Below are 18,866 nucleotides of genomic sequence, written 5' to 3'. Positions count from 1 at the left end.
TAGATCACTATCATTTTAACTGTGGGATTTTAAACATCTTTTGTGGTTTATGATGTTATGTACCTGATTGTGCATTAAAGTCACCCTACTGTATATGCAACCCTTATCACAGTAAGGGTGGTACTGCTGTGGCTTAAATTTGTTCTTTTTATGCGCCCGTTTGAAAAACGGGACGTATTATGGGAATGCCCCTGGTGGGCGGGCGGGCGGGCGCCGTCCACAGACTTTGTCCGGAGCATATCTTCTACATGCATGAAGGGATTTTGATGAAAGTTGGCACAGTTGTTCACCTTCATGAGACGGAGTGTCATGCGCAAAAACCAGGTCCCTAGGTCTAAGGTCAAGGTCACACTTAGAGGTCAAAGGTCAAATTCAAGAATGACTTTGTCCGGAGCATATCTTCTTCATGCATGGAGGGATTTTGATATAACTTGGCACAAATGTTCACCACCATGAGGCGGAGTGTCATGCGCAAGAACCAGGTCCCTAGGTCAAAGGTCAAGGTCACACTTAGAGGTCAAAGGATACAAGAATGAAAACCTTGTCCAGAGCATTTCTTTTTCATGCATAGAGGGATTTTGATATAACTTTGCACAAATGTTCACCACCACCAGGCGGAGTGTCATGCGCAAGAACCAGGTCCCTAGGTCAAAGGTCAAGGTCACACTTAGAGGTCAAATGATACAAGAATGAAAACCTTGTCAGGAGCATTTCTTCTTCATGCATAGAGGGATTTTGATATAACTTTGCACAAATGTTCACCACCACAAGGCAGAGTGTCATGTGCAAGAACCAGGTCCCTAGGTCAAAGGTCAAGGTCACACTTAGAGGCCAAAGGTCAGATACAAGAATGACTTTGTCCGAAGCATTTCTTCTTCATGCATGGAGAGATTTTGATGTAACATGGCACAATTATACACCATCATGAGATGAAGTGTCATGTGCAGTTCCTTTCTTTAGAATTACTTCCCTTTGTTGTTACTATAAATAGCTTATATTGTAACTTTTTCATTATTAGTCGTAGGGAAAAATCGAGACCACTTTTCTGTAGTACAACATGCATGCTACATCCAATTATGAGGTGTATTTTGACCAATCTCTACCTGGTAAAGATTTTTGTGTGGACTTACAATTTTTTTATGGATTTTTTTTTTTTTTTTTTTTTTTTTTTGTAAGATTATCTTCCCCTTAGTTGTTACTATAAATAACTTATATTGTAACTTTTTTATAATTGACCGTAGTTAAAAAAAAAGACCACTTTTCTGTGGTACAACATAGATGTTACTTTCAAATTTTAGGTGTATTTTAAGGTATCTCTACCTGGTAAGGAGTTTTTTTGTGGACTTAGAAAAACTAATGACTTACAATGATTACTAAACAACCACAAAATTAAAATTCCATTTGCAAATACAGGTGCTAGAGTAAAGAAATTTGCTGTGACGGGCGTATATTGTGACAATCTGGCACTCTTGTTATAGGATATTGATGTTCTTTTTTTGAAGTCTCCACTGTTTAATTGTGGTGTGGTTCAAAAATCTTATAATTATATAGGAAGGAATTTTAATTTTGCTTTGTTACAAAAGACAATATGCATTTAAACCCCAGACTTCTGGCTATAATGTCAAGGGTGCACTTGAATGTCAAGGATACTGAGTTATTTTTCATGTCCATCTCTGATTTTATAGGTTTATGGATTTTAAGATTATAAAGGCCAGACATGCTCACCAGAACAAGGTCATGTGCGAAATACAAGTCCCTAACTCTTTTCCTCTAAAGTATTAAAAACAGTTAACCCCTACCATGCTAGACACGATTGATTCTGCCTTTGCGACCAGTGTAGATCATGATCAGCCTGCACATCCATGCAGTCTGATCATGATCTGCACTTGTCGCTGTTTAGCCAGTATCTTTTTGGTAAGCACACCTTTTGACAGTTAATGGTACCATGGACAAGTTCATTATAGAAATTTAGCAAGGTAAGCCTGGTTCATGTGTGTTAGCCAAACCAGTCAATTTATTTGTTTTATTTATTTGTTTGTTTCAACTTATATTAAAGGGAGGACTGTATATCACGAAATCAGAAATTTCAAAACAGTAATGTTTGTAAAAAATATTACATAGAAATTATTCACAAAGCTTTTAATGCATGTGAGGAATCAAAAGTTTTGCCCGTATTCAGATCACTCTGTGTCTGTCGTTGTAGAGGATGAAACTGGCGCCCCAAGTGGCAGCCTTTGTATGCATCGCGCCTTTGAATGTGTTTGTTATAAAAAGGGCGCTAAGTCTGGAATGATTATAATATGATAATAATGATATATATATTAACATATATATGTTTAAAGTATCTTGAACAGTAACTGTTGCTTGCAATGCTTTTGCAATCATTTACTTTATGAGTAAATCACCAGTTGAGCCGTGCCATGGGAAAACCAACATAGTGGCATTGCGAACAGCATGGATCCAGACCAGCCTACGCATCTGCGCAGTCTGGTCAGGATCCATGCTGTTCGCTAACGTATTCTCTAATTGCAATAGGCTTTGAAAGCGAACAGCATGGATCCTGACCAGACTGCGCGGATGCGCAGGCTGGTCTGGATCCATGCTGGTCGCAAACGCACTATGTTGGTTTTCTCATGGCACGGCTCAATTTCAGATGAGTCTGAAATACTGGAATGCTGATAACATCTTCAGTTTACACACTGTGATTTATCTTATTTAGGGACATTTTAATTCATAATATTTAGATACACTTGCAGCAGTAATTTCAAATTTGCAAAACAGCCAGGTAGCAACAATAAATTGCTCAATTGAATACTGTTAAATACATTTCAGAAGTATTGACATTAAATTATTGAATGTAAAATTTAAAATGATATAAATCAAGGCTTTACGGGGGCATGAAGTGAATTTGTTGTGTTTATTTGATGATTTTCTATAGCAAAATCTGCATTTCGTACAAATAAAAGTTTAGTTAGATACAACACCTTTTAAGAATGGTCTGTCTTAACCTTTAGCCTGCTGGCGGCAATCGATTAAGCCTTTGCGACCAGTGCAGAGCAAGATCAGCCTGCACAGGCTGGTCATGGTCTGCACTGTTCGCTGTTCAGTCAGTAAATTTTCAGTGGACACCCCTCTGAATAATTAGTGGTAACTGCCCAAATTGAATAATGGACCAGTCCATTATAGAAATTTAGCAGGGTAAGGGTTAAAAACTAAGCCAGTATGCATGGAAAAAACAACATTTCATAATAAGTCAGAACCATGTTTACATTTCAAATGCATATTTTCTTTTCTATATATTGAAATAAAAAAAGTGGGCGGATCTAAAGTTAAATATAATAACCAATCAGATGACAGGATTTTTTTTATATCCATCATATGTCATCAATCTCAAGTCAATTTTGCCAGTTTCCCATGTCATATATCTGCTTTTAAACTTTCAAATCATCTTTCTTCTTTTCTTTTTTGTTAAATATCATTTAAATGAGTCATGGCTTATTTAAATGTCCCACTTCGCTTCAATTTCTCTTTTTTTTGTTATCATAGTCAACATGAAAGCATGTTTTCAAATAGATAAATGTTCTGAAAACAGAAAAAAAATCTGTATAATTTGCATTATTATTTTGTTATATAAGACAGTATTCATAAGGTTTTTGAATACACTAGGTTAAAAGGCATGTTGTCAGCGGCAATGTCATAAGGTGAACTTAAAGTGTTTTTGTTGTAAAATATCAAAATGTGCACAGCTAAGGCATTATTTGAAGCGTAGATAGACCGTCCAACTGGACTGCTTACTCCCATGGAAGAAGAGGCATGACCTAACAATAGTGGTACCAAACATGACAAATCCTGCTTCCATGGACAGTTCCAGTTTTTGTCGATAAATTTCATCTAACTCCTCCCTCTATTGTTATTCTATTTATACCAAGGTAAAGTGCTCACCAGCGGTATTACAAACAAAACGCACGTGGTCTATTGTGTAAACTAGGTCAATCATATTTCACAGTCCCGATTGGACAGTCTGTTTTATGTAAACATTGATTGACAGTTTTGGAATCGTCCATTATACTTGACAACAGCCTTGTGAATATCAGACTATGTAGAATTTCCACATCTGTATGCATAATTTCCCTAAGTTTCTTTTTCTGTTCTCAGGATTTTCTTAAATGGGAAATAGACTACCTATATCCACTACATTAACCCTTACCCTGCTAAATTTCTGTAATGAACTTGTCCATTTTTCAATTTGGACAGTACCATTAACTGTTAAAAGGGGTGCTTAGCAAAAAGATACTAACTAAATGGCGAACAGTGCAGATCATGATCAGACTGCATGGCACTGCAGGCTGATCATGATCTACACTGGCCCCAAAGGCAGAATCAATTGTGTCCAGCTTGATATTGGTTAAACTGAAAATATAACAGTTATTGTAATCTAGAAGCTATTCTAAAGCATTTTCCAGAATAAACCATATTTGAAAGTCACCTTGACCACTTCCTGTGGGCGGGCATCATCTCAAGGCCAAAACTTGATATATATAATTCTAGTATTTAATCACTTGAGGATTCTGAACATCAACTGGGTAACAGGTAAAAATGTGAATTAATTCATATGATGTACCATTAAAAATGAAATTTAAAGAGATTCTTGTGGTTTTCACTCGAATATAAGTTACAAAGGCCATGAGAATTTTGTGAAATAACTTGATATGGCAAGATACAGGAAGAGTTTCAGATTCAGTTGTTTTTATGGTGACAATCCCAGAAGTCCTGTAGCTATATATAGTCCATATCTTGCAAGTCTACCATTTCATTGTTGAAATAGTACAAGGTCAAGACCAATGAAATACTAGGCCTATAGCTGTCTTCATGACTTGTGATGACAATAACCTTTAGTCTGCCTTTGCGACCAGTGCAGACCAAAATCAGCCTGCACATCCAGAGTTATGGTCCTTGACTTGGTTAAAAATATACATAAATGGGCATAAAAGTTTGTATTTTTATCAATAGGTATTTTAAAATGTATTTGACCTAGCGTCATGAAACATAATAGGAATGTTATAATATTATATAAAATGCATGTGAACTGTGCACCTTAGGGTTTGTTCCAGATTTTTGTCAGTTAGACTAGAATTATGGCCTTTGACTTTGTTAAAAATATGCATGAAGGGCATACATGTTGGTCCCATGCCTCTTGAAAAGTATTCAACTGTCTTGTTTGTTTTTTTGGATTTCACTGCAGTACCTGAGAGCTATGGCCCTTGACTTTGTCAAAAATATGCATTAAGGGCATAAAAGTTCGTGAGCAGTCCAGAGCCCTCATTGCCTTCTTGTTACGTTTTTGTTTATTTTCTGTATTTTTAGCTTTTAGTTAACATAAAGCTGAATCTTCATAAATAATTTTATATATATATTAAATATGTGATGACACAATGAATGAAAGGATAAAAATTAACATATATTATATTTATGAATGTAGGTTTTTGTGATAACTTTATTGAAATTTGTGAGAAAATTTGCTGTAATATGTACTTTATATGATGCAGCAAAAGAAATATTATATCGGCTTTATATACCTTACATCCATCTTCTGATGGTAAGAAAGGAGCCAAATTTTTTTTTATTAACGCAACTGAAACCAAAGAAGGGTAGAGATGAAACTTAAATTATCTTTCAATATTCTTGAGACATTTTAGAGGATTTCATTTATCACTTTATATTTAAAGAAAGTCATTCTTTAAAATACCTTCAAATAAAATAGATATTCATTGCAAACAAACTGCACAGAGTTTTTTCTCATTAGCTGGTCAGTGGCACGATTGTAAGGGGTCAAAATTGTTTTCGTCCACTTTAGAGAGCAGCTGACACTATTGTACTGCGCATCTTTGAAAGTTTACACCGGGATAATGGTACATATAAAAGAAGTCAACGGTGAGCCACGTTCCCGTATGGTCTCGCATTATCGTTCATTGTCTGCACTCATTTAAAAACATTTTATGAATACTTTTTGTACAAAATGTTTGATAATTTGAAAATATTTTTCTATTTACTTTTATTTATGTACATTAATCGTACCCATCAGGCGAAGGCCTGCCGCTGGAATTTAATCATATGTCAGAAGGTCAGGGAATTCTAGGGTCACTTGTCAAAATGTTTAGAATAGATTGGTTTTATATGGTCGTAGTGTAAATGTTAGCCATAAACTCAGCTAACCCATCACTTCGGACAGCATAAAAAGTGCACTGAAAAAGAAGATATTAACTTATATGGAACATAATTATATGACTATGTGTAAAACGGACCACCATTGAGTCATAAATGTATAAATATTGTAGTGTGGGAAAAATGAGCCGTGCCATGAGAAAACCAACATAGTGGGTGTGCGACCAGCATGGATCCAGACCAGCCTGCGCATCCGCGCAGTCTGGTCAGGATCCATGCTGTTCGCAAACAGTTTCTTCAATTCCAATAGGCTTTAAAAGCGAACAGCATGGAGCCTGACCAGACTGCGCGGATGCGCAGGCTGGTCTGGATCCATGCTGGTCGCAAACCCACTATGTTGATTTTCTCATGGCACAGCTCAAATGTATTTAACTTTGTACAGACTGTAAGAAAGCTTTACGAAGTATTTCTTCTCTACTTTGTTACATGACATCAATGTCTGTGGTATCAGCATCCTGTAACTTTTAAAACTTTTGAAGATTGGAGACCAGTCTAAAAACTCAAGCATCTGATTGGTTGATTTTAGGATCTCTCATGAAATTGACCAATGACAAGGCTGAGTTTTTGGACTGGTCTCCAAACTCAATTTTTACAGCCTTGGACACAGCAGAAACTATCCCTTTTAATTTCACATCTTAAGTTTTGATGATATAAATGATTATCTGGTATATTAGATAAAAGCCTCTTTTTTCAAAGGGTGCTGCTTGCATTTTAAAATTAGGAACAAGCAGAATTTTTTACATTATAGTATGTCTTTGTTCTAAATTTGTTGAGCAATTCTTTATTTAATATTGCACCCTTTTTGCAACATAGAGTTACTCAGCTATTTCAGTCAGATTAAAACAAGGGCCAGAATCAGGTATTTAATCAAATGGCTTTTTAAAAAAAAAAAATTTGTGAACCATGTAAATGTGTAACAATTGTATCACTGGTCTGGAAGATGGTGTGTTGCCGATAACAACATTTCCAAAAAAGGTAGTTTAATTTTTAAATCCTGTTCCCATGATCCTTGTAAAGGGGTATGACAAATTTATCAAGGGAACTGGAGGACCATAACTTTTGAACACTGGAGCAGCTAGGGATCTTCTAGGTGCATTTTGACTCCTTAATTGTTTTATTCGATGTTTAATTGGCCCCTTAATTGATAGTTGATTGGTTTGAATGATTACAAAGGGCCATTAAAATATCAAAACCTAGATTTTGATAGGATGTTGACTGGACTATGTTTTTTAAACTAAGATAAGAATTTAATTAGGGAAGGGTCAATTTGTCACTGGATATCATTGAAAATTCTTAACAGACAGGTGTGACATGTTGAATGAATAGAGATATATATTGCCGATTTGGCTCCTGTATCAGCAAGATAACGGTACCCTATATATGCCGAATAGGGGTCTAGAAGTGTATCGTTTGACACAAATGTGACACAGGATTCTACAGGTACTTTAAAGAGTTATGAAAGATAAAGTATAACGGATAATGTTTCTTTTGACGCTTATTTGACAGTGTTTATCGGATTTTATGATGCAGAAAACAAGATTAGCTTAAGAACCTTACAATAGGTAACAACACCACCTTTCGTCCCATTTGAAACTTCAAACGCATCTAAATGATTATAATTTTGAATCATCAGCGTAATTGTTTTTAAAGCATTTTCAAAAAAAAAGAAGAAGAAAAATTTTAAGCAACAGATGACTTTAAGGCCATTAAAAATCTGTTTGAAGTTCTTGGATTAAGAAGATGTACAAGTTATGTATAAATGCATGCTTTGAATAGCTTAGCAGGGATAGTTTTAAAAAACCCGTTAATTATGAGAAGTTATGCATATTCACTTTCAAATCAGACAATTTTTCCATAATGACAGGAAACAGTGCCGCCGATAGCTGTTGGTGGAGTGTTTTAAAATAGTTGTCAAATTTATGATAATCTGATGATGATTTTTACTTTACAAAAAGTTTTCCAAAGTGTATTAAAATTGCTGATATTGCTGTTTTTGTGTAATTTTTGTGTGTGTTTTTTTCACTTTCACCAATTGACTTAAATTTAGGGGTTCATTATTGTCTGTAAGTCAGTCAGTAACTTCATAAAATGATACATAGATTCTAAATGAGAAAAAGTGAAAGTCACAAGAACCATGGATAGTTATATCTATAGTTGTCTCCCTGTCTGTACTTATTTTTTCACATTTTTTGATAACTTGCGATTAACAGTTGAAGGAAATTCAGTTTTACTTGATTAATATGATTAGATGGCAAAGAAATGGAAGAACACAAGAACCATAACTCTGTCTTGAGTTACAATAAAATCATTTCACAACACTAATGCTGATTTGACTAATTGTAAAATAATCTCCCCTTTTCTATTTTTTTTCTCTTTCTTCTCAAAGGTTCAGGGCAAGCTCTTGGTATATGCGGATGTCCTGTGTCCATCTTCCACAATGTATATTAACATCTCCTCTGAGACTGCTGGTCAGAATTACACCAGACTTGGTCTGTAGCATCATGGCAAGTTTCTCTCACAAGTTCATTCAAATGGTTCCTCCTGACCTCTTTTAGGGGCCACTAGTTTATTTTGACCATCTGAAAATATGGCATGTATGTAACTTTTAAGCTTAGTTGTTTAGGTTTTGAAGACCAGTCACAATGCTGTACTCCCAAACAGCCAGTCAGATTCTTGGTCACAGATCTTAAAATGCTGGCATCTGATTGGTGGTTTCTGAACAATCTTTTGAAATTGACCAATGGCAAGGTTGCTTTCTGTCAGTAGGGATGTAAAGATGTAAATAAATATGTTTGAACTAATGAGATGTCATTGTGAAATTCAATCTACTGGCCATTGTTTTAATGTGGTTTTTCATTGAATGAGTTCACTGGTTCAAGTTGTTGTTTTATGAATGAAACTCTCATATTTTCCCAGGCTCGTTAAGGGATGTAAATGTAAGATAATGAATGACTCAAGTACTTTGATCTTTGTGATTAATGTGTCATCTATGGTCAGTTTTGGACTTCAGGTTTTAGACAGTTTCATTTTGATATAGACTTTAGTTGTTGATTAAAGGTTGTGTTTTGTTTTAAAATCTGTTTTTCATAAATACGCCACTTTCAAAATGATGAATTATGTTGAAAGTTATTAAAAACAATCATCTGTTGAATGCCCTCAACTGGTTGAAATAGCAAAAACATGCGAAAAGTTTCCCTTAAAGCAGTATAGTCCTTCCTTAAAACTTCTATCAGAAAGGAAAACTAGTTGCAAATTAACCAAAAAAAGAGAAAAATACGTTATTATTTTTTAGTTGAAAAAGGTCCAAAAGGAATTTGTTATTTAATAATTGCAAGATTTTTTTATAATGAATATCAATTTATAGCATTTTGTTGCTTTGGTTACTTATACGGATATAACCAACAAAAAATGTAAAACTCGACAATATATATAGTTCAGTATTTAACCACTGAAAAAATGCAAACTAAAATTAAATCAGTTTCTTCAGAGATAAAATATTATGCAACATATTTAGGGATGGACACAGCAGGAAACAGGTGTATTAATACACCACTTCTTGGTGATAAAGCCCCAAGATAAAATGATTTTTGCTTAATCAGCAAAAAAAAAATCCCTCCAATCCCTAGATTTTTCTGTCTGATGTCTTAAGTTTTGTTACAAAACCATTTATTAAGCAGTGAAGCTATCTTTTAAGAATAGGCTTTTGTCTTGCAGTGAATTTTTTAAAAAGATTTAAAAGGCAGAAAGGTCGAAATCCAATGAGGAACAATAGATGCTTTATTGCAAGGCTAGTTTTCTAATATCATTAACTTTCTCTTTTGTTATACCTTCTTTTATGTTATTGTCATCAGTAGAATAAGCGTTTTTATCTTTATCTTGCACAAATGTTGTTTAGAGCTAGGTACTTAATCTTTGGCGGGAATCTTAAAGAAAAGATTATTGAAATCAGTAGTTTTCAAGAGCACACAAAAGTTTAAAATGTTTCTACAAATTGATCTGCAATAGAATCATTTTCACTTTTTATCTTTGTTTAAATTGTTTCGCTTATTTTCCATTGTTTCCATGTTATCTATTTTGTTTTGTTGTTTAAAAAGACAAACAATAGTGGAATAATCAGTAGCGGGTAATCTTTTAAATGCAGTAAACAAATGCAAAAGAGCGCCAATTAAGACGCGCCATTTTTACTTAAGAACCATCTCTGCTTGATGTATTCCAATCAAAGTTATGTGTTTTTTCATCATTGATGTTTGACGGAGCCATGAGGCAAAGCTCATAGTTCTAAATAGAGATCTGATTAAACTAGTTGATGTTAAGTCGGCCTGAAAAATGGTAATGTTTCACGCTTATTTCTTTCATTGTCTAAACATGTTTCTGACGTTGTTGTGGCATTCCTCAGTCCTAGGATCTGATGGTTTTTCATTAAAGTTCAAACGTTCACTTTCCGCTTGTATCAGTTAGTTGCTTTTTAAGGCGTGCATCCTGTGGCTTGTTAGATTTAAGCGATACCCGAAAATCTGGAATGGCTGAAATGTTGAACTTTGACAATGTTTAATTGCTACCGAGTACGTTTTATTGTTTTTAATCATATGCATTGTTTTTCAAATAGTTGTTGGTCTGCGGTTTAAACACTGTTGTTATGATTTGAGATATGTTGTCACAAAGGAAGGCATTGCCACCATATTCATTAAACAAAGATTTTTTTCGTGACAAATACTCTGCATATTTGAGTGTCAGATTGTTGCGCAATCAGATAACTACTGTTACACGGTTTTCTACTGCGTAATTATATAAGTTCATCCCGGCCTTTGTTATTATCCAAGCAGGATTGTCAATGTGAATGATAAACGTCATAACGTCTTACAAAGTGCATTATTTGCATATGTTGATGCACTGTCTAAATAATAATGACAATTTAAAGAGTAAAGGTGTTAATGCACAGTGATGAATGCGTTCTGTCAGTGCTGAAAATGTTTATAGATATTTAACCCATTTAATCAAATTAATTCAATAAAAGGTTGTTTAACTGTGCATGTTAACCTGTCGGAAAAAAATAAATTAGAGTGACATCTTGCAGACAAAAGGTAACAGTATTGTTGGTCTTTCAATGTCTACAGATACAACTGTAATCACCTTCCTGTAATCCCTTTTCGTCCTTTCTGCTGACCTTGGTAAGGATGGGCTCTTCTGGTGCTTACTTCCAATCTTTAACACCCATATGTTTACCTCAGGCCATTATATCAAGCTGTCAGAAGTTTTTCTTTTTTGCAGATCTACTTCTGGTAAAAAGAGCTTGGCCCATAGCTCTTTTATCAAGGTCACACTTGTCTGTGAGAGATCTTTCGTAATATCTTTTTTCGATTCCATTGCTGTTGACATTTGGCTTATTTACAATTAACAGGTATCTAAAGTGACAAAGTTTTTGGCTTTAGTTTTAGTTGATCAGATGTTTTTTTCCACAAGATTTGTAAAATTGCATGTAAATTAGTCTTGCACATGTTTTAATATATAGATCAGAATTAACAGTGTGAGATGTGAGACAACATAAGGGAAGCCTAATGCCTCGGTCACAAAATCGTACGAGTACCAATTTTAGAATCCTTACAGTCTCTGTACAATTGTAGCGTCTGGTCACAGTACCTACGGGCCCTGTATGATCTTTAGAGGATGAATAGTAGGATATTCGTACGGACATCGCAGACAGTGCAGAGCTTGAAAGGAGCCTGGTCGTACCTCGTACAATGCTCTTGGGTTCTCACGGCGCTCGTACGATGTCCGTAGGTACTGTTTTTTCATACCACATTGAATCACCAAGGAAGTCATATGGAGCCCGTACGGCGATCATAACGCCCTGCGAGCCCCGCGTGGACATCGCTCTGCTCGGTGTCCTTAATATCGTACGGATATTGCACGTTGACTGTGCGAGTCCACTGCGATAGTCTTGCTAGCATCAGCAAGCCTCACAGTTTTCCAAATCTGCATGGACAATTGCGCGATGCCTGTACGAGCTCTTCCGGGGTGCATGCAGTTCTTGTACGGGGCTCTTGCGAGCTGCTCCTACAAGCTCATAGAGAACTCGGGAGCTCGTTGAAACATTTTCACCAAGTTCCCAAGTCCTCCATGAGTTTAAAAAAATTCTCATAGCGTTCTTGTGACCAGGGTATAAAATATAGATTACTACTGCACTGATTAGGGTTATTTATAGTACCACCACTGAAGCTTATGATGACTCTCAAATAGCAAATATCACATTGTCAGTTTCTTTCAAAGTTTCAGATATTTACTCATAAATACAACATATTCCAGTGATGGCCTCAATAAACTTTTCAGAAGTTTTTAGTTTAGTCAAGGATTTCTTTTTATTAATACTCATTTTGTGAAATTTAACTATATAAAAGGGAGATAATTCACAAACAGTTTAATTTTTTTTATTAATACTCATTTTAAGCTGTTTAACTGTATAAAAGGGAGATCATTCACAAACTGTATTTTTATACAATAGCAACTGAGACGATATTTCGATTATGGATAAAGGATGCAACTTTGATCTTCTTTTAAACTGTCTAGTGCACTTTGAAATATTTTTCACTCTTTGCTTTATTTTCAGGAGATGCTATTACGCTGACAGATGAACAGATCCAAGCCGTTGCTCAGGGGCAGATAAGTGAGTCAGACCTGCAGAACCTAGTCAGTCAAGCCCAACTTAGCGAGTCTGAGCTTCAGGCAGCTGTGAGTCAAGGGCAGATAATTGATACCGGTCAGACTGATGATGAAAATGTAACTGTTATGCAAGAAATGAATGATGAAGTTAGAACAGAAATTCAAGTAATCGGTAGTGACGTAAGACCAGTGTTAGATTTGTATAAAAGTGAAAGTGATGATAATGATGTAAGAAGGGTGTTAATGTACAAAAGTGAAGTGGACGATGTTACTTTAACTGAAGAGGAAGAAGAGGATGAGGAAGAAACAACGATGGATGAAGATGATATAAGAGATGAAGAAGAACAAATGGATGGTATAGGCAGTGATTCTGATGATAAAACAAATATAGACAATGATCAGATTATGGGAATGGTTAACATTATGAGATGATGAAAGTTTTAGCTTTGATTGGGTATGGAAATTAGTTATGGAATGAAAAGTTCAGAATTTCTAGGAAAAACAGAGGTGGAAAAAAGCGTTGGTTGAAATTGTATGGGAGAAGAAAGAAAAAGGTCATTGTAAAGTGAAGATTATGGTGAACTTAATAACTCTGCCAGTGATGAGATTGTCAGAATGGTGAACATAAGTAGAAATTTGAAAGATTTACAACAGTGGTAAACATGAGACTGCTCCAGTTGGTTAAACATGGGACTGTGAATCAGAAAATGTTATTGAAATTTTGAACATGATTGAGAATACTATGACGAGTATTGAAATAATAATTTGAAAAGGTGAATGTTAATAGATCATGGTAAATGCTTAGCAGGGCTTTTTCACCCTATCTCACGGGGCCGATATTCGGCCCCATTCCCAATGCCAAATATGCTCTATTTTTCCCAATCTGGAGCAAAAAATTCCCAATCCAATGAAAAATTTCCCAATTGAAATCAGTTACTTTCTGTCTGTTTTTCAATAATAATTCTTGCACAATTAGTTTTGTTTGCCAAGTAAATCAAACAAAATGTTGGAAAAACCAACTCGTTTCTATTTTTAGAACATGACCGTCTGCAACCTCGGCAAAAAATAATTACAAGATTTTGCTGAAGAAATGTATGATTTGTATGCAAAAAACTCTCAAAATGCATAAAAACACAAATATTAATTGAATAAAGTACCCAAAACATGTTGACAGGTAGTTCTTATACCATTAAAATCAATTGTCACATATTTTCGCGACCCAGTTTTGACACTCGAAAATACAGGCACTTTGCCATTCTACTTTTTGGATAATTTCAGTTATAACTTTGGTGAAAACAAACTGTAAACAAAAATTTTAGCATGACAAATAAAGAGTTACTGTATTTTAGGCAATATTGGAACACAATCCTGAAAAAAAAATCTCAAAATTTCACAAGGGGATATCTGTCTACCAGTAAAATTTGAAACTGAAGATTTAAACTAATATATATTAATTTAAAACTCACTTAATTTGTCAGTATATTTTCCCAAATTTGACAATTTACCGCGTTAAAAATTCCCAATATGACCAGGGGCCTTTTTCCCAAAACCCCCTGAAAAAGCCCTGCTTAGACTGTAATAATGGCAATCACTGTAAGGTTTTATGATGGATGAACATGGGAAAATTAGGAACATGATAAGAGTTCAATCAAACCAGTTCTTTAGATGACCTCTGAGTACTACAACTGTATGATCACCCATGAAAGGTCAGCATTTTTCTGCTCCTGTTTACATACAAACATTGAAATGTTACCTGTTATGAGAAACCACCTGTTATCAAAGACCACTTATTTCATTGAAGCATGATAGTATAAAAATGAGCTAAACAAAAGTTGATACAGCTATAATAAACAAGAACTGTATGTAAGACAGTCAATGCTCAACTGTTCAAATTGTTGTCCCAGAAGCAGGAATATTACCCTCAATGTTAAAATATCTATAGAGTTTCAATCTGCATTAGTTTTGGACACAGCACTTTAACCAGAATTTTCTAAGTCCAAAAGCGGGCATAGTTTGCCCAAAATACATGTCAGAGTTATGGGACTTGATCCTGTAAGGTTAGTTATAAATTGGCTTATAAAAAAGAAAAATAACTTTCAAAGGTAAATGCCTTTAAATGATAGTTATATGTACTTGCATGTAAAACTTTAACCAAGGTGTGACGCCGACGCCAGGGTGGGTAGAATAGCTAGACTATTCTTTAAATTGTAGAGCTAAAAATGGTGGCTATTTTACTGTAAGGCCCATATTACAGTGAAGAACCAGCAGCCAAGATACTACATTACTGAATGGTTCTGATTATAAATCAGTCAGTGCTCAGTTTAAGTAATTTGATAGATACATGTATAGTACCATATGGAACAGTAATAAAGTACGTGGCACATATATTACCCAAATTATGAACAAAATAGAATATATTCTAGATGGTAGATTACTTTAAAGAGGTGAGATTGGTCAAATTTTGACAGGTACCTATCACTTTTCAATCAATGACCATTTGAATAATTGGAGAGATATGAATATATAAGCTACTGTAACACATGGGAGCTAGATAAAATTCTTGAAAGTGACCCAATTAAGGGAAAGAATGTGTAAAAAAGATGATAAGTTGTGGCCAAAGGAGGGGAATTAATAAAAAAAGGTGACAGGTTCACTATGTTATAATTGCTGATGTTTCAGATAGGAAGAGACATCACAGAAAGTATAGGTCAGGAAATTATTGAAGAGGATAGTATCTAAAGTGGTCAGTTATTTGATGACGGGTCCTTTAGAATGGGAAATCTGACAGTTATTGCTGAACCTTGCACAAAACTGAATACTCTTATAGTTAATGTAAATTTAGTTTATGATTAAAGAAGGTGAACAATTTATTAAAGTGACTGTTCTAGGGCTGTCAAAATGATCAAGGTCAAGGTCACAAAAGTACAAATTCTGTTTAATAACCTTCATTTGTTGCTCTTTATTATTTTTATCTCAACTTTTCAGAGAAAAATTAGAGCTATTGCACTCGCCCCGGCGTCAGTGCTGTTGTTTGTTGAAGTTTTTGATCAAGTAAAATATCTTTGTTACTGTTACTATCAAAGCTTTTGAATTGAAACTTAAAATAGTTATTTACTATCAAAGTCTACACCAGGAGAAACAACCCCCATAACTCTGATTAGAATTTTGACAGAGTTATGCCCCTTTTACTGGCAAAGTTCTAACTTAGAGTCAAGCACTGAGAAAAGTTTTATGGACAGCTCTTGTTTATATGATTAATGACTAGACAATGTTTGACAGTGATCAAACTTAATAGAATGATTATCTTTGGACATTAGATAATCCCTGTTGTTTTATGGACCAGTAAGTCAAAAGTCAAGGTCACAAGGACTTTGAAAAGGAAAAAACATGTCAGATTATAATCTTGAGAATGCTTAGGCTTAGGTGTCAAATTTAATTAGTTGTTATCTCTATCAGATTAATTATGTCAAAGGTTCAGATCAAAGCAACCTAGAAAAAGGGTTTCTAATTACTTACCTCTTTCATTATTGGGTTTATTTTGGGGAAACGTTAACCTCTGTTGACCAATGGCTGAAAACAGCCTCCAATTGATCACTGCACAGTGCTTTGGTCTGTGGCTGTCAAACTTCAATGAAAGTCTGACATCTAGTTTATTTGGTCAGTAGGTAAAAGGTCAAGGTCACAATGACCCTGATACAAAAAAAAAATGTTTTTGCGCAATAAGTAGGGTATGTTTAGTCCTGCAGTCACCACTGAAGACTAAAAAAAAGGGTCCTATCAATAAATAAAAACTACTACATTCAAACTTCATAGAATGATTGCCTGTCAGCAGAAGACCCCTATTGTTTTTAAGGTCAAAGGTCAGAGCATTTCCCTCAAGCAACCATTCAGAACGGCACATGAGTTTATCAATTCTTGCTATTTTGGTTCTTTTTGTTATTATACATCTTGTAATGAAATCTGCTTTCCATGATTCAGTTGTTTTATGATCACCATGTAGACATGTCTTTGTCATTTAAATTCATCACATGAATCTTGCCTGTGATTTAACTGTAGCTGTAATGATAGCTTGTCCAAGTTTTGATACTGATTGTTACATGGGCTTTGATCAAAATCAGCAAATGTAAAATACTATGAGTTTAATGTTAATTTATTCAATATTTTTCTCATTAAAAATAGATAACTTTCTATTTTTTGTAGATTCTATATATCATACCTTACTTCTTGTTCAGAGAGGGTCAAAATGGTTATTTAGTTACCAGGAAATAGTTATTATGTCTCCTCCCCAACCCACTGTGGGGGAGACATATTGTTTTTGCCCAGTCTGTCCGTCTGGCAGTCAGTCCGTCCGTCACACTTCATTTCTGATCAATAACTGGAGAACCATTTGACCTAGAACTTTCAAACTTCATAGGATGGTAGAGTTTATGGAGTAGACGACCCCTATTGTTTTTGGGGTCACTCCATCAAAGGTCAAGGTCGCAGGGGACATCTGCCTTTCACACTTCATTTTCGATCAATAACTGGAGAACAATTTGACCTTGAACCTTCAAACTTCATTAGGTGATAGGGCTTACAAAGTAGATGACCCATATTGTTTTTGGGGTTACTCGATCAAAGGTCAAGGTCACAGGGGCCTGAACATGGAAAACTGTTTCTGATCAATAATTGAGAACCACTTGACCCAGAATGTTGAAACTTCATATGATGATTTGAAATGTAGAGTAGATGATCATTATTAATTTTTGGCAAAGTTTAAAGGCCACAGGGGCCAGAAATTGGAAAACCGTTTCTGATCAATAACTTGAGAGTCATTTGACCTTGAACCTTCAAACCTCATAGGGTGATAGGACGTACAGAGTGAATGATACTTGAGCAAAGGTGAAAGGGCCTGAACATGGAAAATTCTTTCTGATCAATAACTTGAGAACCACTTGGTCCAAAATTTTGAAACTTAATAGGATGATTGGATTTGCAAAGTGAATGACCCCTATTGATTTTGGGGTCACTTGATCAAAGGTCAAGGTCACAGGGGCCAGAACATGGAAAACTGTTCCCAATCCGTAACTTGAGAACCACTAGTCCCAGAATGTTGAAACTTCTTCGGATGATTGGACATGCCGAGTAGATGATCCCTATTGCAACCAACCATCGGTGTCTCTTGGACTTTTGCTACTGTCCTCTATTGACTTTTTGCCTTGGGGGAGATATGCACTTTTCTACAAAAACATGTAGTTTTTAAAGGTTTGTTTAACCAGTCCTTCCCTGAAAACATTTTGGTAGGAAATTGTGACATTCATTTTGGTGTATGGCCTAAATTCTGAGCTTTTTGTTTAAAATATAACATATTTTTTCTTGATTGTGCATTTATTTACGCAGAACAAAATACAGTACCAGAGTTTCAGTCCTTTGGATCTCTAAACATTAATCGCTTGCAGGTAATACCCGAAAAATCCTTTAAAAATTTTGTATTTTTTCATATGTTATTTTGGCATTTTTACAGAAATCCATGTGCATGTTGGGCTCAGAGGCGTCGGGACGATTTGAGCATTGTGGCGGCGGAGGGGGTGGGTTTGGGAGGGGGTGTCCCCCTCCTATGAACCGGGGGTCCGGTGTGGCCGGGAAAATTTTGCATATAGCTAGAGTAAATGGTGCAATCTGGCGACTTCTTGGACTGCTCAGTATCTGTTGAACTCGTTTTTTTTTTTTGAGTTTTCACCCCTATTTACAGTTTACTATGTTTAAACACTGTAATGGCGGTACGATGTTAGATACGGACAAACACAACATTAATTGCAATTTCGGCAGTAAGCAATTAAAAACGATTAACTTTCATTAATTAAATAAATGTATTGCCTATAATCCGAGTCTGAGGGCGTGAAAATACAGCTACCTTGGTCGTTACGGATTATCGACTTTTTACAATACCCTGTCACCAAGGTGATCTAGCAAGGTGTCAGCGATATGACAAGATTCTGTGTACATAT

The 18,866-nt window shown here is 35.3% G+C and overlaps 1 protein-coding gene across 1 annotated transcript in view; it reads left to right on the top strand.

Annotated features, from left to right (window-relative positions):
- Positions 1-17,069, top strand: part of LOC123551614 (zinc finger protein 236-like) — a 144,299-nt gene extending 127,230 nt beyond the window's left edge. The window contains exon 21 of the mRNA XM_045340660.2: positions 12,827-17,069. Within this exon, the coding sequence (XP_045196595.2) occupies positions 12,827-13,311 (485 nt within the window). The 3' untranslated portion in view covers positions 13,312-17,069. The remainder of the gene's footprint in view (positions 1-12,826) is intronic.
- The last annotated feature ends 1,797 nt before the right edge of the window (positions 17,070-18,866 follow it).

This window comes from Mercenaria mercenaria, chromosome 4 (assembly GCF_021730395.1).
Source record: "Mercenaria mercenaria strain notata chromosome 4, MADL_Memer_1, whole genome shotgun sequence".
Classification (NCBI taxonomy): domain Eukaryota; kingdom Metazoa; phylum Mollusca; class Bivalvia; order Venerida; family Veneridae; genus Mercenaria; species Mercenaria mercenaria.
Note: the sequence above shows the minus strand (reverse complement) of the source record. Positions and strands in the feature narration are given on the sequence as shown.